This window comes from Zootoca vivipara, chromosome 16, assembly GCF_965207765.1.
Source record: "Zootoca vivipara chromosome 16, rZooViv2.hap1.1, whole genome shotgun sequence".
Taxonomy (NCBI): domain Eukaryota; kingdom Metazoa; phylum Chordata; class Lepidosauria; order Squamata; family Lacertidae; genus Zootoca; species Zootoca vivipara.
Window position 1 is genome coordinate 31,716,885 of NC_142599.1, and position 23,268 is coordinate 31,740,152.

The 23,268-nt window shown below is 44.4% G+C and overlaps 1 protein-coding gene across 1 annotated transcript; it reads right to left on the reverse strand.

Moving 5' to 3' along the window:
- On the reverse strand, positions 1-23,015 carry HNRNPUL2 (heterogeneous nuclear ribonucleoprotein U like 2). The gene is made up of 14 exons (XM_035097939.3): positions 22,321-23,015; positions 18,312-18,444; positions 17,748-17,821; positions 16,797-16,936; positions 11,058-11,148; positions 10,830-10,942; positions 10,166-10,429; positions 9,354-9,476; positions 8,812-8,943; positions 7,628-7,796; positions 7,286-7,486; positions 4,517-4,611; positions 3,869-3,976; positions 1-2,914 (listed from the first exon to the last, which is right to left on the reverse strand). Exons 1-14 carry the CDS (start codon positions 22,835-22,837, stop codon positions 2,843-2,845), a joined length of 2,232 nt encoding a protein of 743 aa, XP_034953830.3. The 5' UTR covers positions 22,838-23,015; the 3' UTR covers positions 1-2,842.
- Positions 23,016-23,268: the final 253 nt, after the last annotated feature.

Here is a 23,268-nt window from a genome sequence, read left to right on the forward strand (position 1 = left end):
TGGAGTCAAGCGAATGATTATTTATTCTAAAAATGGAAGTTTTTCAACCTACATATGCCAGAATTGTTAAGGAAAGAAAGTTACAGATGTAAACAACCACACAGTTACATGTTCAATGGCAAAACCCTTTTTTACTGGCCATTTAAACGTTTTACAGTTCGTAAAAACATTTACAGCCTCCGTTTCGCTTGAGCTTTCCATCTACAGCAACTAAGACATACAATCATGAAAAACACTAACAGATTTTAAACAGGCTGATTTTTTTCTATTTTTTGTCATTTTTACCATTTCTTTTTTTTCTTTCCTTTTTTTTACAAAAATGTGCAGAAAAAAGAAGACATCTACTAAAGTTGCTAAGATCTCTCAGTCTGATGGTCTAGGATGCGGCAGTTTTAGTCATTCCCTCCCCCCACACAAAAACACACACAGGAAGACAAGTGTGTGTCATTCTTTTGAGATTCTACTTTTAAAAAGGACCATAGCTCCAAAAAGCTATTCCACTGAACAGCATCAGCAACTTCTTGAAGTGATCCCCCGGAGAGGCGTGACCGAGGACCTTCTTGCTTTCATCAAGGCTGCTGGCACTCTGTATGCTGGTAATCACGCCCAAGACCAACTTTCCACAGCATCAATCTATCACGCTCCCATGCGAGTGTTCAGTTAATGAAGCTATCTGCGTATGCACACTCTCTCTCACACACAACCCCTTCTTCCCCAGAAGAATATTTTCTAGTGGCCTGAAGCATGTAAAATACCAGTTAATTTTGTTATAAAAACAGTTGTCACACAACCACACATTCTGAATACACACATGCACGGAGATAGAAGAATCCTGCTTCTCTCTAACTCCTATATTTGAAAAAAAGACAAGGGGGCGAGGAGGTGGCTATTGCCCTCCACATTCCCTCCCCACCCCACATCAGCCCCCTTTTCAAATGACTTGGCAGGCTCCCCACTTCTGTTCTGTCAGGCTGGGATGCAGGAATGAGCATTCTTAATGGGGATGGAGACAAGAACCGTTTGCAGAGGCTGGAAAGAGAATTCTTGCGTAGCCAAAAAAACCAAATAAAATAAATTTAAACCCAACAATCTAAAAAGAAAAAAAGTGTTAAAATTTCAAACAGTGAATCACAAGGAACAGAGGCAAATCTTCAATCCCTGTGTCTGGGAATCAGACATAATTTAGTCAAGCTGGAAACAGGTGGTACCAAGAAACTAGGGAGCATTTACACAATGTGTCTCAAGGAAGAACATCTTGTTGTAAAAAGTCCCCCATCATTCTGTGGAAGAAAGCCTACGATGAAGCAAAATAAATCAACCCATAGGATGGGGAATAGGTCCCCCTGCCACACACATAAATGCCCACCCACATCCCAGAAAGAACAGCCACTAGACCAAAGAAGCCTAAGATTTTCTTCCATCTGCACAACTGGACAAACATGGAAGAAGATGCTTTAAGAATTATAGCTAGGCACACTAGTGTGGTTTTAAAAAAAGAAAAAGAAAAGAGGAAGCATCAATAGAAGCCTCTAGGAACTGAAAAAAATAATTAAGCTTCATCAAAGGGCCAGGATCAAGAAGCCAACATTTTTCAAGGACACACACACACATACACACCTGTCACCCCACCCACCCCACAAGCGCAGATCCTCTTCACCCCTCCCCATGTTCCTATTTACACAGGCTACCAGTTTATCAAAACCACAAGGACAGAACACCCCCCTTCCCCCACAATGACTGTATAAAACCAGTTGGTATTCTCAGCACTAAGCTTCTCAAAAGGTGACAGTTACATGCTTGCAGTTTTGCTTATATACATGTTAGGTGCTAACAATGAGAAGATCCTGCAGAAACCCTGAGAAAAATGTTCTTTCCACTCCACTTAAGAAGAAAAAGGGGAAAAAAGAGGACAGATACTATAGAGATGGTGAGAGGGCCAACTAAGCCTTGGGAGGAAAGGAAGGAGGGTGCAGGAAGGGCACCCAAGGCAGCTTGCTTTGACCAGGGAAGAACTTGGGAACGTGGCGAACTAAACTCCTGCGCTTCCTTCCATCTGATGGGTCACAAATAAGCAAGCCGCTGAGATTTCAAGGTGAGGCGCCTGCAGAAATAGGGAGAAAGCTCAAGAAAAGCCTCTGTGGCCTGAGCGACACGAGGTCAAACAAGCCTCCTGGCAATTCACTGTCTGAAAATATAGGCTGAACTCTGAAAAGGAGGGAAAGAGGAACATCAAGACCTCTCTTGTTCGCTCTTGGTGGCTACAGAATGGGGAAAGGTTTCCTTGGTTCAACTAGAAGGAAGAACATTCATGCCGCCACCACCCCGGCCTGGAAAAACAGAGTGACAATGCTCAGGAAGTGATGTTTTCTGCACGAGTAAGGAGAAGCCAAAAGTTGTATCCCATCCCCTTCCCTCCGCCCAAACAGCCACCCGCTTATCCCTGCATGCCCTCATTTGCGCCTCCCCCCTTGCCATGTGAGCCCTGCACCTCCCTTCCCGTCCAGCTGCTCTATGATGTCATGTTTTCCTGCCCAATCACAGACAGCGCTAAGTGCTGCTCTCCTGTTTGCGCAAACGTTTTGATTACAAATGTCTAAACTAGGTTTGAAATGTTTTTTTTGTTTTTTTATAGAATAAGACAATATTCTTTTCAACAAACTTTAAAAAAAATTTACAATTTCTTTTTTCTTTTTTAACCTCCCCCCTCCCCGCCCCCCTCAACCCTGCTGCCACTTTCCCCAACAGCCCCACATCCATTATGTTGTGTCTTGGGAAGTGACAGACACCCCGCCCCCCAAATAGAGCCTCGCTGGTTGGCTGAAGGGTGGAGATGGTTGGGGTTTCACCGGTACCCCTGGTATCCTCCATAGTAGTTCCTGTAGTATCGGTCTCTGTCTTGGTAGTAGTTCTGCCACTAAAAAAAAAAAAGGACAATGAGAGTTGTTATGCTGCTCGTAGGATATGGGTGTGCTCAAGACCATAGGGCCTCTCATCTCCTACGAAAAACAGGTTGGGCACCATTCATGTTATTTACACGCTGATAGAGTGAATGCACTGGTGCCCTCCAGAGGCTTTGGACTCTGGAGGGCACCTGGTTTGGGCAAGGTTGGAGTACAGAAATAATGGATAATCTAAGACAGGCATGTCCAACAGGTAGATCATGATGTACTGGTAGATCACTGGTGGCTCCCCTAAAAAAAGCTCAACATTTTACCTACTCTCTGAAAAAACTCAACAACTTTCACCCAAACCCTCCCAAAAGGGGGTAGATCACTGCCAGTTTTTAACTCTGCGAGTAGATCGCAGTCTCTTGGGAGTTGGCCAGCCCTGATCTAAGATAAACAGTCCTATCGTAGAGGTGAGGAACTGAAGTGGTGATTTTGAATAATGCCATGTTGTTGCTTTGAAAGCAGAGGTGGATTAGGAACCGAGGCTCCCTACATCAATCACCTATTTCTCACCCTCCACCTCCTTTCTTACTCCAGTCAAAGTGAAAAGTTTCTCTTAAGAAATCCTGGAACCAAGACTTCTTGTACGCGGAGCTTTTGTGGTCTGGAATGCCTGAAAGTCAGCCAATCTCCTCCCACCATGAAGGGGGCACAGATATCACTGGCGAGCAGCTGAAGAGAGGATACGTTTGGATGCAACACTGCTGGAACCAAAGCAGACGAGAGTTCCAGCAGTAGTTGTCTCCAGGAGCAGAGACAGTGAAGTGCGAAAACCACTATTCTGAAAGCATGGGACTGTGTCCAACTAGCTTCTGTCAGAGCAGGTCCTCTGACCTAAGTTAGCCGTGTCCATTCATTTCAATAGGTCTACTCTGCGTAGGACTAACATTGGATACAACTCATGGTATGCAGCCTCTTACCTCTCGGTTGTAGTCCCTGTAGTAGTCTCTGTATCTGTTGTACTCATAATCACGCCCGTAGAACCGATTGTAGTCCCCCCTGTATCGATCGTAGAAGTTACGATATCCCTGTAGATTGAAGGAGCAGATAAGATGCAGAGACATATACCTGGCACTGCCCCTTAACATATAACCTGTTCAAGGAAAAGTGGCTAACCTCTGGCCTTCCTGGAGTTGCTAGACTTCAACTCCCATCATTCCTAGCTACTGGACACACTGGCCAGGGCTGATGGGTGCTGGGTCAGCCACTATTATTTTATTATTCTGTTTATATCTTGCCCTTCCTCCCACAGGAGCCCAGCGTGGCTTTAGAGGGCAACTGGAAGAGGATTTTCTTTGCATGCAAAAGGTCCCATGTTTGATCCTACATCTTTGGAATAAGGCTGGACTCTGAAACCCCATACACTGCCAGTCTGGGAAGCACAATATTGAGCTAGATGGATCAGTGGCCTGACTCTCGTCTAAGGCAGCTTCCTATGCTCAAAGGTCACTAAAAGGAACTCACTTGAGATTTCACAATATGGAAGGGGGGAAAGTGCCTTCCTGATTAAGAGTATCAAACCTAACTTATCAAACTTGGGCAAAGACAATCCAAGGGGATATACTTACACCTCTGTTTCCAGGCTGCCCCCAGTACTGCTGCTGCTGCTGTTGCTGCTGCCCATAAGCCCGATTGTTGTAGCCTCCTCGGCGTTGGCCACCAACTGGGGGGGGGGATGTAACAAAACAAAGATGTGTCAAGACAGTAGTGCCAGCTTAAGTGAAAATATTAAGTGCTGAACAGTCAATCTGGCATCTCTCTCTTTTTTGTGTGGAGAAGCAGTACTTGAGTCCAGGGGGGCAGGGTAGCTCAGGTGCATTCATTTTTTTAAGGAAACATAGACCAAAGATGCAAGAGAACATTTGCCACCTACGAACACATTAGGATCAGCCAAAGCTTTTTCCTGCAGCTTGCTGGGCAACCAAACCTCGCCCCACTTTCCTAAATTCACAAGGGGCATGGTGTGGGGAGAAGGACAGAAAGCTGACAACTAATACGACCCATCTTATGCTAACTGTGCCTATGTCTCCGCAAATGGTGTTTGAATCACCACCCACTGCCCCAATCCAACTCCTCCCAGTCCTCTACTCCAAAGCAAGGTAAACTGTGACCTCCCCACCTCCCCATGCGTTGACCCACCTCCCACAGAGCATTAGTCTACTCACACAGCAGCCCGGGAGGGTGCTGCATACTTGGATGCCTGGGCTGAGCTGCCAAAAACAACAACAACACCACCACCACTCTCTGAGAGTTTTGAAGATTTCCAGCTTTCCCCAAAATGACTACAAATGAACGCCTGCTCTATTGTGGAAGCTACATTTTTGTTATGCGCTTGAGAAGAAGCTATGGAGAAGCAGTGGAAGCGCAAAGTAGAGGGTTAAGTAGCAAGATCTGACAGATCAGCTGGTATAGAGCCAGAGGTGGGAGACAGAAAGAAGCTAGACAGGTGGGGCCCCCAGAAAGCAGCTATGCAAAAGGACGGGGGGGGGGGTAACTCAAGATGAACCACGCTTGACAGGGAATAAGGATTTGGGGTATTTCAAAATTGCTTGTGGCTATGTGATCCAAATGAGAAATCTTGCCTCTGGCTCTTTTTCTGCTGGTAGCTGTCTTTTGGAAAAGAAAGGTGGGAGATAATACATTATAAATTAACTGAGGGAGCAGATGCCCCAGGCTGTTGCTCCAGAAGGTGGAAACAAGGCTTATAATCAAGGGGGAGGGGGAAATGAGACTGCTACATAATGGGGAGGGGGAGGTGATGAAAGCTTAGGACAGGGGTGGAAAAATCTGTGGCCCTTCAGATGTTGCTGGGCTCCCAACACCTCCATCCTCCCCAGCCAACATCATTTGGTAAAAATGGTCACTGGACAGCCGAGCAAAGGAAGCACCATGAGGTTAGTCTGAATGTGACCCCTAAAACAGACATCAAGCCCACAGATGTGACTTAATGGATCAAATGAGCACAAATCTTTTATGTTGTGAACTGCTCTGAGACTGGTAGGTATAGGGTGGTGTACTGCTACTTCTACTAATCCTATATAATAAAGTCCCTGTGTCTCTGCATCCAGATTCCCTGTGTCCCTTTGTCCGCACTAATGCGCATGTGCGCCACGGACACAGGGACTGGACGAAGAGGCAGGATGTACACACACGTGCGTTCTCTCCCCCCCTCAACCCTCTGCCTCCTGTCCCCCTGCAGCGGCGGACCAAGATGGCGGCATCGGGCTCCGGGGCCACGGCGGGTCCAGCTCCCGCTGCGGGCCGCAGCCCCAGAACCCGATGCCGCCATCTTGGTCCGCCTCCTCCTCCTCCTCCTGACAAGCCTACCTGGCCCGTGGGAGGAGCGGCGGGGCCGCGGCCTTCCCTCCCTCTCTGCGCTCGGCCGCGGGACACGACGGGAGAGCACTTTGTTTAATTGCGTTTCTGGCGCGCCCCGCGGCCGAGCGCAGAAAGGGAGGGAAGGCCGCTGCCCCGCCGCTCCTCCCCTCAGCCGCCTCCCGCCTCCCGCCTCCCTGTGAACGTTGTCCTTCCTTCCCGCCAGTCACACAAAGCCCCCTCCACCGGCGGAGATGTGCGCCAAGGGCCCCAGGGTTTTCCCTCCGTTCCCGCCCACCCGCCCGTTGTTCCTGCCTCTCCGGGTGGCGCGGCTGAAGCGGCGGCCGCGGCCCTGGCTTCTCCTATAGCCGAGCGCCGGGGTTGCGATCTGGCCTTGCCGCTGCCGAGAGACGCGCTCTAGCACCCGTTATTTTAATGGGCTTCAAGATACTAGTAATACTGTGTTTCTCCAAAAATAAGACACCGTCTTATATTTATTTTTCCTCAAAGAAACACACTATGGCTTATTTTCAGGGGGTGTCTTATTTTTTTCCTCCTCCTGCCGCGGCCGGCATTGCTGCTGCGCCTATCACTATGTCTTATTTTCAGGGTATGGCTTATATTCCTTGAATGCTTTAAAATCCTGCTATGGCTTATTTTATGGGTATGTCTTAAAATATGAAAAACAGGGGAATAATAAATCTTAGTAAAAATCTTAGTAAAAAACTGCTGCAGCCAAGTCCTCTAAGTGTGCATACAATTATCTTGCGTGGTCAGAAATTATCACAAGTACCCTAAACTCCAAAGGGAGAAAGCTAAACCCACAAGGAGCCAAGAATGAGCTGAACAGGATTAGGGGAGTCATTTGGGCAAGAGTGAAGCAAGTGCTACTCTGAGAGAGCCATGGGATTTCCTTTGGGACCTGGGGAACAGGAAGCCCACAGCTGTCCTCAGCAAAAAGACGAATGTAGTGTGTCAGGAGTACCTCCAGAGAGCAGCCCTTGCTACTTGCAAACCCTCACCATATCCCTGGCCGCGGTTGCGGTTCTGGCGGTTGCGTTTGTTGCGGTTGTTGCGTCGGTTCGTTCGCTTTTCGGAGGGTGGGAGCAGTTTCCTGGCCTCTTCCTTGTATTTGGTGACAAGAGGCTGGGCCTCCTCCTTTGCAAGCTCTTGGTACAGGACTTCATCTATGAAATCACATTTCTCCGGAAGAGAGAAGTTGGCTGAGATCACAGGGAAGGAGGAAGAAGAGGTAGTGCAGAATCATTAGAGGAAAGTTCTTTTCAACAGGGAAAACAAACCTCAAGCCCCACCACCACCACCACTTCGCTCGTGTTCCCATAGACCCTTTCTGCAGAGGCTACCTTTCATTTCCAGCATCACAGACTCAGGCACATCTTCTCCTTCAGCTTCCTCCCTCTGCTCCAACCTGTCTTCCCAGTTTTCTTCAGTGGGAACCAACACAATCACCTTGCGCACAAAACCCTTGAAAGGGAGCAGCTTCCGCCGTTGCCCAGAATTGTACACATTACACTAAAAGGGAGAAAACATGTGTGTCTTAGAGATGGCTAGAGCACCTCCTCTCAGCAATGGCAAAAGTCATTAAGGGACTCCCTGACACCACAGCAAAGCAGGAATGAAAATGAACCAAACATTATGGTCGTTAATGATAATCAGACTTCTAGTGGTCAACCCAACCTTTAGGCTCAGAGGCAGGAATTGTATGGTGATAGTTTAATTCATCTCTCCACATTGTTCCAAATGTTAAGAACTCATCTCCCGCCTTGCCCTGTCTTATTTTTTGTAAAACAAAAACAGAGATAATGGGCTAATGCTGCCAATTTCTTCAAAAGTCCAAAACAAAACAAGCAGCACGCAAAGGCACCAGATTCAATCAAGTTTCAATCAAGTATTATATAGCCTCAAAGACTATAAAGACTGGTTTGCCTTTAATTTGTACATGCTATCTGTTTAACGTTTGATTTTGGCTCCTGTGTCAGCACTTGTATATGGTTCTCTTATTGTTTTCTCTTTGGATTAATAATACTTGATTGAAACTTGATTGAATCTGGTGCCTTTGCGTGCTGCTTGTTTTGTTTTGGACTTATTTTTTGTAAAAGCACCCTCCTCATAACCAGTGGTGGGGAATGAATGATGCCAGCACAACTCTCATCACTCTGACCATGTTGGCTGAGGCTGGTAGGAGCTGGGAGTCCCAACTACACCTCAAGGGCCCCATGTTCTCCATCTGTGTCTTAAGCATGTATTTAACGGAAGGCTTTTATTTGCCCTTTCCAGTAGCTTCTTCTGGTCTGATACTCTTTTCTGGATGTCACCGCCATCACCATATGCTAAGCCTTCTCCTCTAACAACATGGAGAAGAACAGGCCCACTAAAATGTTGTGATAAATACCCTTTGTCATGTATCCAGTCATCAGAGAAATCCTGTTTGTCAACTTGCGTGGGGACTGTATGAATACTTTGGATTTTCTAACTTCATTGCCTACCTCCTTGGAACTAAACCCCCTCAGCACTTATGTAAAAATACCTGATCGAGAATGAAGTTTCGCTTTGTCCTGGGGGCAATCTGGACCAGTTTACTAACACAACGGGCAGCTTGCTGAAGCAGTTGGTCTTTAGCTGCAGTGTCCAGTACCTCTTCAACTTCAGCACCCTTTGTCTGATAAAAGGGGTGGGGGTTATGAAGGAGACAGAACAAATCAAGGAGAAATATGTCACACACACACACACACCACAAGCCACTACTTTACACAGTTAAGAGTTCAGGAACTGACAATAGGGATGTTATTCCAGGGCAATTCCGTATTCCAGGGTGTCTCCACTATACTGCCCTGCTGACATTCTTGGGTTGTTTATGGGTTCTCTCTTAGTCTTCTCTAAAACTCTGTCTGTCTTCTACGGAGAAGTGAGTTCAAAAAACTCTTGCTTTTGCTTGCATAGATGATTATGAAGGCGAGATGGCCAAGTCAAGGTTTAATCTGCAATTACCCCACTCCAATTTGCTCAGACCTCAGATTAACCCTCGAGTATACACAGACTGAAAAGTGGAAGTGACCTCTGACTTCTTACCCTCATTTGGCAGAGAACAGTGCCTGTCCCCAAGATGTTGTAGCGCTTATCTTGATTCTCCTGGATGTGCTTCCGTGCCCAGTGGGTTTTCCCGCATCCTGGCAGCCCAACCATAAGCAGCACCTAGAATGGGGTGCAGGAAGAGAGTAAGCAAGCCCACAAATTTAGAAAAGTTAAAGGGGCACTGGTGCTAACTGTGCTGTTGGGCCATGCAAGTGCCTGTTAAGATAGCCGTTTCCAAAGCTCCATTAAGATTTCATCTTTACTCTGAAATGCCTTTCAACGCAAGGGGGTTAACCACAGAGGAGGCCCTCCCTTACCACTGCCCCTCCCTGCCCTGCAATTATAAGACACAATTTTCTGGACGCTTTCAATACATATCCCCTTCCTGGGAGATGCCCTGCCCCCAGGCTGATGAAAACACAGGATGGAATAGAACACATAAAAAAGACTAGGGCTAGGGAAAAGAAAAAAGAGGTGGTTTATCTACCTGGGTTTGGAGGCACATTATTCCCCCCACCTTGACCACAAGCTATCTAAGGTCACATCCACAACATACATTTAAAATTCCAATTCTTGCCCCCTTCAACAAACTACAGTTCCCAGGATTCTTTGGGGGATGTGGGCTAATTTGGATTTAAATGGAATGTGTGGATGTGACCTAATTCACCAGAATTAGGTAAAAGACAGAGTCTTCACCACTAGATTAACCATTAGAGTTGAAAGATTAAGCAGCAGCATCAGAACACTGTACTATTGGGACGCAAGCGAAGCCCCTCTAGGAACTGAAACATGGAAGTCTGTTTAATTACCTCACACTCTCCAGGGGTTTTGGGTGGCAGGGGAGTGCGCACTCGATCCTCAACAGGGACGGCATGGATGAAGATGAAGTCCTCAGGAACCGGGCAAAAAGGCTCCTCTTTCTGGCCGAAGTTCAGCTCCACGACACAGTTTTTACACAGCACATGCGGCAGAAGAGCTCGGTCTCCGAGCAACTCCTTGTTGATCTGGAAGGCCACACCTAGGTCCTCCCCATTCTTGGAGAAGGACAGCTCCACCTCTTCACTGTCAAAGTTCTGTAACACAGGATACGCAAGCATGTGACCGGCAAGTCCCTGTGGAACGGGCACACACACCTTCCTCACACTGTCACATGCTTTCAAAGCCATGTTCTAATAGCCTCCTGAAGACAAAGCAATGGAAGGCAAAGCTGGCTTTTAGCTGCCCTGGTTGAACACCACAGCCAGTTATGGGAACGTTCTAGTAAGAAGCATTAAGGCAAACCTCGTGACGGCACATGCAGTGCACGGTTGTCCCCTGAACGGCACTGCATCAAGGAAAGGAGCAGGAGTTAACTTTGTGTTGTTAGTTACACCTTGGCTGTACAGAACCTCATTTTCCCCTACCCCGGCCTACTCCGAAGATACCGAAGCGGCCCCTCAAGAGCCGGCCCGAGGCCTCGCTCACTGCACTTACAGCAAAGCAACCGATCACATCATTCTCCCCAAAGGGCTGACCAAAGTCTTCGAATTGCCCATTTTCAGCCTTCAACCCTCGTCCATCGTAGCCATAAGAAAACTCATCCTCACCTAGAAGAGAGCAACACTTACTATGGTGACTTCACCTTGAGAACTACGATTTCTTCCCCCAGGCGGCGCCAGCTTAGTTGCGCTGCATTGCTGCAGGAAAGGAGGTACTGCTTACCTAGCTGTGAACGAGAGAGATCAACAGACCATCCAACGCGAAGCAACTGGTTCTCTGTGGACCCTTCCTTCAGCGGGAGGTTTTGTGTCACCTAAGGCAGATCAAGGGGCGATGCATTAATAATTTTTTGTTCTACACTGTGGATCACCTAGGCAACATTTGTTATTATGCAACGTAAAAGTAAAATAAACTTAGCAACAATAGCTCAAGCCTCAATTCCTTGGCAGATGAAATTCATCTATCCAACATGCAACACTCCCTCTCTCTCTCTCCCTCTCTCTCACACACACGTGTTGTGTATACACATATACATTTATTGGCCCTGAAGAGTTGGACAAAACACTTTTGTCATCGTTATAAGCTGTTGTGCAGGCCCAACTAGCAATAGGAAGTGAAGGAATGGCAACATATACTTTGTTAACTTGCACCTCAACAACCTTCACAGAAATGAGACTCCACTTCCTTTAAAAACAGAACTGTGGAGTAAGAGTTGTATCCAACAATAAAAATCAATAGACCCAGGTTAGTGATGTCTATTAATATCAATGAGCATACTCTGAATATGACTAACATTGACTCTTAAATGTCCTCTTTTTTTTTGCTTTAATAGATCTTTCTTGAAAAGTAATGTTTTACAAAAAGTTTACAGAAAAGGAAAAAAAGAAGAAGGAAAAAACATTATCATTTCACCACCTAGGCAATTATATACATCAAAATACTGCCCTTGACTTCCCGTCACCATCTGCAACTTGTCTCCTTTATATTCTTCATGTACTGACATTCCTCATCAAAATCTAGTTATTCTTTTTTGTACATAATAAAGCTTATCCTACCAGATTGTCTGAGTAATTATTGTATGCCCATCAATGCAGCACTGCCATGAAGATTCCTTCCCTGTTGTCGGTTTCTTGCATATAATTCCTGAACTTTTCCCACTTTTCCGTAAATGCCTGTTTGGATTTTCCCTTTAGATTATCTGTTAATTGAGCCATTTCCATAAAACCCAATAACTTGACTTGCCACTCGCCAACTGTAGGGATTTTATCTCCTTTCCAGTTGGCAGCTATCAACCGGCGGGCTGCCGCCGTAGCATACAGGAAATGCTCTCTATATTTTACTGGCAAATCAGTATTCAGAATTCCGAGGAGGAAAGCCTCTGGTTTTTTAGTAAAATTGAGCTTAAGCATTTTTTTCAACTCCTCGTGTATCTGATTCCAAAACACTTTAACTTTACGGCAAGTCCACCACATATGTATCATATCTCCTCTTGCCTCTCCACATCTCCAACAGACATTAGCTATGCTTCTATACATTCTAGACAGCCTGGAGGGCGTGAGGTACCACCGGTACATCATTTTATACATATTTTCTTTGATCGTATATGATACCGTGAAGTTCATATTGCATTTCCACAGCTTCTCCCATTCCTCCATCATAATTGCATGGCCAAAGTCCTGGGCCCATTTTATGATGACCTCTTTCACTGCTTCATCCATTACTTCCCACTCAAGAAGGAGGTGGTACATTTTAGATATTATCTTATTATTACTGTTCATCAAATCTTTTTCTAATCTGGATGTTTCTGAGTTAAATCCTATTTTTTTATCCTCCTTAAAGACTTCATTCAATTGATGGTAATCTAACCAGCTTACTAATTCGTTTTTTAGCTCATCATATCCTTTTAATTTGAATTGTTCGTCATCCTTGATCAGCAGTGATCTGTATGTAGCCCATTTATCCTTGGTAGTTTTTTTCCTTACAGCTTTGGCTTCCACCGGCGAAATCCATAATGGAGTTTTGGGCTCCAAAAGATTTTTATATTTCGCCCACACTTTATAAAGAGAGCCCCTTATTATGTGATTACTAAACCCTCTATGTACCTTGGTCTTGTCATAGTATACATATGCGTGCCAGCCGAACCTTAGATCAAAACCTTCTAAATCCAACAGACTGGTTCTCTGGAGCAGAAACCAGTCTCTTAACCACGTGAAGCAGGCCGCTTCATAATATAGGTTCAGATCGGGGAGACCAAATCCTCCCCTCTCTTTACTATCTATAAGCAGCTTGTGCTTAATTCTCGGCCTTGCTCCGTGCCAAATAAATTTAGAGATTTCCTTCTGCCACTCTTTTATACATCCTGTATTTCGTATTATTGGGATGTTTTGAAACAAAAAAATCAATTTTGGTAATATGCTCATTTTTATTACCGAAATCCGTCCCAGAAATGAAAGTCTCAATTTGCTCCAATTAGCCAAATTTCTTTTAATTTCTTCCCATACTTTGATGTAATTATCCTGGTATAAATTGATGTTTTTGGGAGATATCCAGATTCCTAAATATTTGATTTTGCCACAAAATTTTAATTGAGTTAATCGTTCAATTTCAATTTTCTCTTCCGTTGATAGGTTCTTAGCCAGCATTTTAGTTTTTGAGTTGTTCAATTTGTACCCCGCCACCTTACCAAATTCCTCTATTATTTCTAACATCTTACTTATGCTTTCCTTTGGGTTCTCCGTGGTAACTATTAGGTCATCCGCATAGGCGCGTAATTTGTACGTCCTCCTACCGAGTGTTACTCCTGTTATTTCCTTTTCATCTCTAATTTTATTATTTAGTATTTCCATCACTAAAATAAAAATTAAGGGGGACAGGGGACACCCCTGTCTGGTCCCTTTATGTATTTCACACTCGTTAGAGATATTATTGTTTACCAACAGTCTTGTCCTTTGCTTGGTATATATTGCTTGGATTCCGTTACAAAAGGACTTCCCAAACTCCATTTGTTCCATGGTGGCTCTCATAAATTTCCAAGAAATTTGGTCAAACGCCTTTTCAGCGTCGACCGCTATTAGGGCTCCTGGCTTATCAATTCTCATGTCTAGATATTCAATAATATTAATAATATTTCTGATGTTACTCTGCATTAATCGTTTTGGAAGAAAGCCCACCTGGTCCTCATGGATTATTGTTGTCAATACATTCTTAAGACGATCCTAAGATAGAGGCAAACAGCTTGTAATCGTTATTCAATAACGAAATGGGTCTGAAGTTTGATGGCAAAGACAAGTCTGTTCCCTGTTTTGGAATTAAAGTTAAATAGCTTTCTCCCCATGTTTGGGGCATTTCGCCCTTTTCTAGTGCGTTATTCATTATCTCCTTTAGTGGGTCTGTAACGATTTCCTCAAGCTTTTTGTAATATATTGCCGATAGCCCATCGGGACCTGGGCTTTTCCCTAATTTGGCTTTCTTTATAGCTTGGCTGATTTCGAATGTGGTGATCCGTGCATTTAAGTCTTTAACATACTCCTTGGGGATTGTCCCCAAATTGTTTTTTTCCAAGTATCTTTTTACTTCTTCATCAGTTTCTTTACCTTCACTATATAGTTCCCGATAAAAATCCAAAAATATTTTTTCAATCTCTTTTGGGTTAGAAGTGTAATTATCACCAAGTTTCATTTTATTAATAATTCTCTCGTTTTGTCTATTTTTCAATTGCCAGGCAAGTAACTTGCCTGGCTTATTGGCTTGCTCGAAATTCTTTTGCCTCAACATTTTTAATTTCCACTGGATGTCTTCTTCTAAAATCATTGAATACTGTGTTTGTAATATTTTTATGTTTTGTTTAATTTTTTCATTCTTTGGGTTTTTATCGAGATCCACTTCATTTCTCCTTATTTCCTCCCTAAGTTTTTGTATCTTTTTTTCCTTTTCTTTCTTTTGGATTGTTGTTGTTGTTTAGTCGTTTAGTCGTGTCCGACTCTTCGTGACCCCATGGACCATAGCACGCCAGGCACTCCTGTCTTGCACTGCCTCCCGCAGTTTGGTCAAACTCATGTTCGTAGCTTCGAGAACACTGTCCAACCATCTTGTCCTCTGTCGTCCCCTTCTCCTAGTGCCCTCAATCTTTCCCAACATCAGGGTCTTTTCCAAGGATTCTTCTCTTCTCATGAGGTGGCCAAAGTATTGGAGCCTCAGCTTCACGATCTGTCCTTCCAGGGAGCACTCAGGGCTGATTTCCTTAAGAATGGATAGGTTTGATCTTCTAGCAGTCCATGGGACTCTCAAGAGTCTCCTCCAGCACCATAATTCAAAAGCATCAATTCTTCGGCGATCAGCCTTCTTTATGGTCCAGCTCTCACTTCCATACATCACTACTGGGAAAACCATAGCTTTAACTATACGGACCTTTGTCGGCAAGGTGATGTCTCTGCTTTTTAAGATGCTGTCTAGGTTTGTCACTGCTTTTCTCCCAAGAAGCAGGCGTCTTTTAGTTTCGTGACTGCTGTCACCATCTGCAGTGATCAAGGAGCCCAAGAAAGTAAAATCTCTCACTGCCTCCATTTCTTCCCCTTCTATTTGCCAGGAGGTGATGGGACCGGTGGCCATGATCTTGGTTTTTTTGATGTTGAGCTTCAGACCATATTTTGCGCTCTCCTCTTTCACCCTCATTAAAAGGTTCTTTAATTCCTCCTCGCTTTCTGCCATCAAGGTTGTGTCATCTGCATATCTGAGGTTGTTGATATTTCTTCCGGCAATCTTAATTCCGGCTTGGGTTTTTGGATTACACTCTGATTAATAAAGAATCCTCTAATCACTGCCTTTCCGGCATCCCATACCGTCGTGATAGGGGTTTCCTTATTTAAATTAAATTTAAAGAATTCTTGAAGAGTCTTTTTAGCCTTTTCAATTATTACTTCGTCATACATTAGGGATTCATTTACTTTCCATCTTTTTAATCCAGTCACTTCTTTATTTATCCAAACGAAAACAGGGTTATGATCCGATAGAGTTCTGGGCTGAATTTCGGCTTTAGCTATATTTACAGTCAATTCATTAGGAATCCAAATAGCATCGATCCTGCCTGAGGTTTTATTCGGCTCGGAAAAGTGTGTGTATTCTCTTTTCATTGGATGTTTTGTTCTCCATGCATCCTTCATGTGCATTATTTCCATCGCTTGGGAAAATATTACCGGTAATTTGTTTTGTTTAGAGCTCTTACCGTTCTTTTTATGTGATCTGTCTATATCAGGTACGGTGACCCCATTTAAATCTCCTAACAGAATTGTCTTCTCTTCCACGTATTCTAATAATTTTTTCTCCAATTTTTGATAAAATTTCTTTTGTCTCTTATTTGGCGCATATATTCCTATTATTACAATCTTTTCTCCTTGTGACATAATTTCAATGATAACTATTCTCCCTTCCGAATCTTTAAATAACAGTTTGGGTTCCAAATAATTTTTGGCATAAATTACCACACCCCTCTTTTTCTTAGTTTTGTCAGCCGAAATAAATTCCTGCCCTAATTTTTTATTAGAAAGCACTCTTATATGTTTCCGCGTTACGTGGGTTTGCTGAAGACAGATCACATCAATTCTTTGCCTAATTAGCTCATGTTCTACCTTATTTCGTTTTGTCTTTTCATTTAGTCCGTTCACATTCCAAGTCAAGAATTTAAGATTCATTCCTTTTTTTCATAATAAAGTAAACAAAAGTAAAAAAATATATAATAAAATAAAAATAAATTAAAAAAATGAATGAATCTTAAATTCTTGACTTAAATGTCCACTTCATACCAATGTGGAGGGGTCCAAGCAGCTACACTATGCCATTCACAATGAAGAACAACTCCAACTGCAGTCTGTTGAAATGATCACTCTAGCTCAGACTACACTTGTTGCTGAAAACTCCAAGAAGGCTCAATGTGGATTATGTGTTCCCCTGAGGAAACATCCTTACCTTTGCTTCAAAGCAGACCTTCCCCTTTTTCACTCCATGTGTGCTTCTTGCCCCAGACCACAGATTAGGGAACTTCTCAGAGAAGAGAGGCTGGCCTCCATAGCGGTCCTTGGTAGCTCTGAAGTGGAGATCGGATGTATCTGGGCACAAAAGGAAAGCAGGTTGCATTTAAAGCCAGCATGTGTGTGATGTCTGCCATTGCAAAATAATTTCAAAAGAGAAACCTGGGATGTGGATCAGTAATCAGATTTTGAGGCTTTCTGTAATCCTTTTGTTCATAATGACTTCTAAACTCCTAAACATATCACCCCTTGTTCCCCCACTCTTGCTGAAGTGCCCAAATCCTCTCAGGTTAAGTTACAAAAAAGGCATACATTGTAGTGAAAATACCGGTAGAAGGGATTTTTTTTCCTGTTGGGAAGGACATGTTCCCTCCAGGGATAATTAAGAATCACATGCTGATGTTGGGGAGCAATCTGAACAAGTAGGAGGCCAGGATTGACACCTCACTGGAGGAGGAACACTCTTGTAAGAGGACTAAATTCATCACTTGTAAAGGGCTTTCTTTCACACCTTCCACTGCTCCCATTTTTGCTTCTCCCAACCCTTGCCTTATACAGTGAAGGAAGAAATGGGATAAAGACTTACAAGAATTTGAAATAATGAATCTAGGTTAGTTATGTCCATTCAATTCAAGGAGTCTACTCAGAGTTTGACTAACATTTAATACAACCCCAAGTCTTTTAGGTTTCTATACTATTTACGGTTGGCAAACTGATCACAGTTATACCAGGGCTTGCTATCTTGCTTTTAATATTTTTTTAAAAAATGAACAAAACAAAAAACACAAAAACTTTCAGTTGCAGCCTTACAGCAGTCCTGACTTTTCTATGAAATGATACTTAAATTTGTCATTACACAGTTCACACAGCATACAAAATAAGCACATACAAGTGTCCAGGATCACAGCATTCTCATCATCCTCTTCTCTAGCCTCCTCCTCTGGTGGTGGCGGAGACTTGGATCTATATTGAATATAAAGGAACAACCAACAAGGTCACGTTAAAAATGCATCCAGTAAAAAACTGGTATCTGGAGAAAACAAAGCAATACCGCAAACACCATGATACACTCTCACATCTGCTTGCCCTTCTTCCTGATTTAGCATTATTTTCAAACCAGATATTAAAACAATCTCTAGGTAATCAGAACAAGTCAGGTTCACGATCCATGTTCCTATGTTATTTGACTTTGATACTTACAAGAGTTTGTTTCAAAGCCACCACCCTCTGGTTCAAACACAACACTAAGCCACAAAAAGTGGCTTCTGCAAAAGTGAAACTAAATTCTGCCCAAGTCCTCCTCCCAGCCATGTGGGATGAGAGAGTGTTTGTGTGTGAAACTGATGCTTTGCTTGCGTTCATTCACAAAGCACTAAACCCACAGTTTGGTGTTCTGTATGACCTTCATTGGCCACCTAACATGAATTCCTGGACAAAATGACCCACATCTCACCGGCTATTATATGCTTCCTCTCGGAACTCATAGTAAGCACGGCCATGCTCATCCTTCTCATCCCGCTGTCTTTTTAGTCCGTGGCGTTCTCCATCTGGTCCAGCCTGCTTTGCTTTCTCATCATCCTCATTTGCTGTAAGAAAACACAAGCACAAAAACAAAAGAGATTTTGTTGAACACAAACACACTTGCATGTATAAGCCCCTTCTGGCCTCTCTTACCTTGGAATGAAGCACACATAAGGTGTTTATCTAGGACTCCTAGGGTAGCCTAAATCCCCTGTGATCAACCTAAGGGAAATCTTTATAAACAAGCCTTGTGCCTCCTTTTTCGCTAACAGTTAACCATAGATTTAGTGAGGCTCCTGGAAGTCAAAGTGATATGCTTCATTTTTCCATTTTGGCCTGTAGGCAGAAGTCTTACATTTTCTGATTCTCTCAAGCCTCCAGTTCTTTAGCGTACCTTTTATTTTACATCTACATCAATAAGGTCTGCAGGCTTTCAGTAGCATTGTGCCTGATGCAGAAGATAGGAACAAAGCCTCCACATCTGTAAGACTGATGTAGGCATGTGTTAAGTACTGCAAATCAAACTTATGGCAAAGATGTGACACACCCTGAGCCCATATGTAGATCTTGAGGGTATTAAGTAATGTGTGCCTAAGGATAAATTCCTATTTCTTCCTTTCATGTTAACTGCTACTCAACGTGGCCCACGCCCCCACAATTTTCTCATCAAAAACAGGGTCCAACGTATTTCCTATTTCTAAGGAGAATGAAGCATATGATAAATATCAGCATTATTTCCAATACGTTAATTGCTTTGTCAAGGAACAGCATAGAGCTAAATAGAAAGAAAGACCATTTACCTCAGAATAGCCTATTTCAATAATGCACCATAACATGCCTTTTTTAAAAAGCATACACTATTTCAATTTGCAACCATAGACAGGTAGCAAAAGTAGTGCTAGCAAACAGCAATAAACAACCATACAACTGAGGAGCCACACATGGAACGGCTATAACATAAGTCTATGCATGTTCTTCTAGGAAGTAAGCCCAGCTATAGTCAATGAGGTTTATTTCCTAGCAAGTGTTTAAGATTGCAGCTGCTTACAAACTGAGAATACTGTTTATAGCTTTGCTAGGATACCAGCAGGTTTTTTTAAAAATAATAATAATCAAGGACAGTTTATTGCAGAAAAAAAAGAAAGTGAAAGCATCAGAGGCTGAGAAGTCTGATGTGCTTTCCCCTAAACACACATTTGGCAGCAGTACTGAATAAAACACTTTCAGCAACCTCTAGGCCCAAGACCATGGCACTGCACTACATCAGTGTACTTAATAGATCTTCTTAGCAAACTGATGGCCCACAGTAGTGAGAATACAATTTACAGGTACTAAATTCAAATCACACCTTTGCTGTGAACTTTTATACATTCTTATACAAGCTTCACATCACCACAACAAAATGCTAATGTTCAGTTATTTGAACACGTAAAATGCATAATATATTTATTATGCATTTATTATGCAAAATTACTTTCTTGTGGCAAACATTCAGAAATTGATAAATAGTATAAACAACCCTCTCTCTCCTGTCTACCAACTGTAGAAAATTGAGTAATAATTATAATTGCAACATTACTAACATTTATACACACAGTCCATCATAGATGAAACTTTAAAAAGAATCTTACCAGCAAAACAAAACGATCCCTGTCCATAGGGAACTAGCCCTTAAGAATTTAATCTAGTAATTTAGACTCCTCACAAGTGTTTCACACACACACACATATTTTTTCATCCCACTCCTCCTCTAAGAAGCTCAAGGTAGAGTACATTACCAACATTTTTTTCTTACAATAGCCCTGTTAAGTAGGATAGATTGGGAGAGTGAACAGCTAAAGGTCAGCACTGAACTTCATGGCTGAGTGGAGATTCAAATGATGGACCCCCTAGTCCAGTGGTTCTTAGCCTTTTTGGGGTCACAGACCTCTTTAAGAATCTGCTAACTATTGACCCCTTCCCCAGAATTTTTTCCCGAAAGACAATTCTCAAAGTAACAGGAAGTAAAAAAAATTAAAATATTCTCTTTATGTGCCTAGTTCACAGGGGCCCCCTGAAGCCTATCCATGGCCCCCTTGGGGGTCCATGGGCCACAGAATAAGAACCCCTTGTCCTAATTCAATCTCACACTCCTCTACTCCAAGACTATCTCTCATATCTTAATAACCTTATTTACACCAACCCTGACAAGGTATACCGTAGTATAAAACCCATATCCTGGAATGGAAAAAGAGGCAGGGCAGTAAATATATTAGTACTACAGCCATAATTTAAATTAGATATGTCCTGACTCACACAATTTAGCCACTACATAGATTATTTATTTATACTAGCCATTAATGTGCACTCCTCTTTGCAGGAGCTAATTTCTTCTGGACCACTGCCTGCCTGCCACTGACTGGGATTCTTGCAAAAAAAATTTTTTTACACACAATTAAGTTCTATCGACTTCTACTATATTTTTACTGTATAAAAAAAGAGGTCCCTGCCCTGAGGAGCTTCCAATTTAATATTCAATTCAGGGGGAGGAAAGATGAGAAACAAGATGGAAACAAGCATCAACAGAGGAGAAATAGGAGTTCAGTTACTATTACAGTGATATATATACAGGAATGGCTAAAAAGTAGGCCTACCATGACTAACAGAGCTGTAACACAGAAAATCTGGTGAGACAGTAGAATTGTGACATTTCTATACTAGGTCAGCTACATATAAATTGCACACTGGCTATTCACAACAGCAGTTAATTGGTGATTACACCATCTTCTGCAGTTATGAATTTACCTGTTGGCCCACAATAAACCTGACAAGTATTTTACTTTTCCTCTACAACTGGGCCATTAGAGATCTACCTACCAGAATACACTTTAACTCAAAAGCTAATCCTATTGTGTTAATTGAGAGCTTACTTCTGGGTAAACTGCACACAAAAATACAATTCAACGGCCAAAATCCTATACATTTCCCCCACAGAAGCAAGATTCACTGATTTAAAGAGGGCTTATCCACCACTAAAGCTGCAACCCTGTGCATCCCATCACTATTCACATTGATTTGCAGGTTAGCACCATCAATTCGGAAGACAGGAGTGCCTGGCGTGCTCTGGTCCATGGGGTCACAAAGAGTCAAAGTCAGACACGACTAAACAACAACAACACCAATCCAACACAAGTTAATTGCAAATAAAAGATGCCTAGGCTGTGCTGTAGCATAGCTGCCCTTCAGAATGCCTCACAACGATAAGAATGACAACACAGGGTAACAACAAATAAACACAGCATTAGTGGTAACATAGAGAATAGGTAAGATATTGAGGATGCCATAGTTAACCACCTCTCGACAAATAGGTAGTAATAATGACGGCAATACGTAGGTAGAATAAACACAAAGTGGTATCCAACTTTAGTGATACATAGGGTAGACCCAGTGGAATTAATAGACGTTACTAACTCGGGGCCATTAATTTCAATGACCTTAGTTTGCAGAACACGGTTGCATGCAACCCTAATATTACAACGTATAAGTAACAATGACAATGAGGATGCTGATGAGAAACAAATACAGTAAAGACACGGGGCTTTACTGTGTGTATCCGTATCCGACGTCAGCCATGCTCTGAGAAGGCCCATTGAAACTTCTGCTAAGTTCATTGATCCGAATGGTGCACTTCAGGAACGGCTTTCGCCCATGAAATCAACGGACTGGGGGGTTGCATCCCACGCTCACCCTACTCAAGAGTAGCCCCACTGGAGTTCGTCGACACGACCTGAATCTGGGTCCGCCCGTTTCAGCTCGGGGAGGCTCCTGAGCGAACTTCGGCCCCTTAACCAGAGGCAGCCCACCAACAACGTAAGCAGGAGCTTTGCCTGGCGGCCAACAGCCGCGATGCGAAGCGACCGTTACATTCCCCCCCCCCAGCCCAGCCACAATTCCCGCCTTACCCTCTTGCTCGGCTCCCTCCTTGGCCGCGGCCTCTCCCGCCGCCTCCTCGCCAACCCCGCCGCCGCCTCCTTCCTCCTTCGAAGGCGGCTGGGCGCCGTTAACCCCGCCGCCGCTGCCGCCTGGCTGAGCCTGGGCCTGGCCTTCGTCCTGCTCGCCGGCCTGCTGGGGCTGGGCCTGGCCGCCGCTCGCCGCCTCCCGCTGCTGCTCCTCCTCGTCCGCCAGCAGCGCTTCTTCGTCCTCGTCCTCCTCCTCGTCCTCCTCGTCTTCTTCGTCGTCGGCGCCGCCCTCGTTGTTTTCGCCGCCGCCGCCTCCCAAGCGGGCCCTGCCGAGGCTCTGCCCGGCCGCCGCCGCGGCTGCCGACTCCGCCCCGGCCTCCTCAGGCCCGGCCGCCAACATCTCGGCGTCCAAAGCCTCCTGGAGCCGCTGGGCCAGCTCCACTTTCAAGCCGCGCGAATCCAGGCCTCGCCGCCCGAGCTCGGCCCGCAGCTCCGTCACCTTCAGCCGCTTCACGTCCATGGCGCGCGCGCTCCGCGGATGAGGGGGGGCGGAGGGAGGGGGGAGGAGGAATTAATCGAACGAAAGGCGCTCCGGAGGGACTGCGCCTGCGCGGTGCTCTCACGCTCGCTCGTTCTTCCCTCAGCGGAGGCCTACACCCCTGCAGTCCGAGTTCGGCGCGCGCGCCCGCGCCTGCGCCGTCCAGGAGCGCTCCCCCTCGACCACCCCGCAAGCACGGCTCCCCCGCCCTCGACAACTTCTAACGCGCAAGCGCAGCCTGGCGAAAATGGCTGCTGCGCAGGCTCGGTGGACGACAGGCTAGGCAGCGAGGCACATCGCGCAGGCGTGGATAGCCAGCAGTCCATCGATTAGGGCAAGCGGCAGAACCACGCATGCGCTTCGTTGCGGCGCATGCGCGCTTGCTGCCCCTTCGCGTCCCCGCCCTTTCCTCT

What these genes read in the sequence shown, in the direction of transcription:
- HNRNPUL2 (XM_035097939.3), bottom strand. Translation starts at nt 22,837, where the DNA reads ATGGACGTGAAGCGGCTGAAGGTGACGGAGCTGCGGGCCGAGCTCGGG. An exon ending in TCTCTCTCGTTCACAGCTAG is followed by an intron (nt 10,943 to 11,057) that starts GTAAGCAGTACC and finishes GCTCTCTTCTAG; the next exon opens with GTGAGGATGAGTTTTCTTAT. An exon ending in ACAGGGACTACAACCGAGAG is followed by an intron (nt 2,915 to 3,868) that starts GTAAGAGGCTGC and finishes TTTTTTTTTTAG; the next exon opens with TGGCAGAACTACTACCAAGA.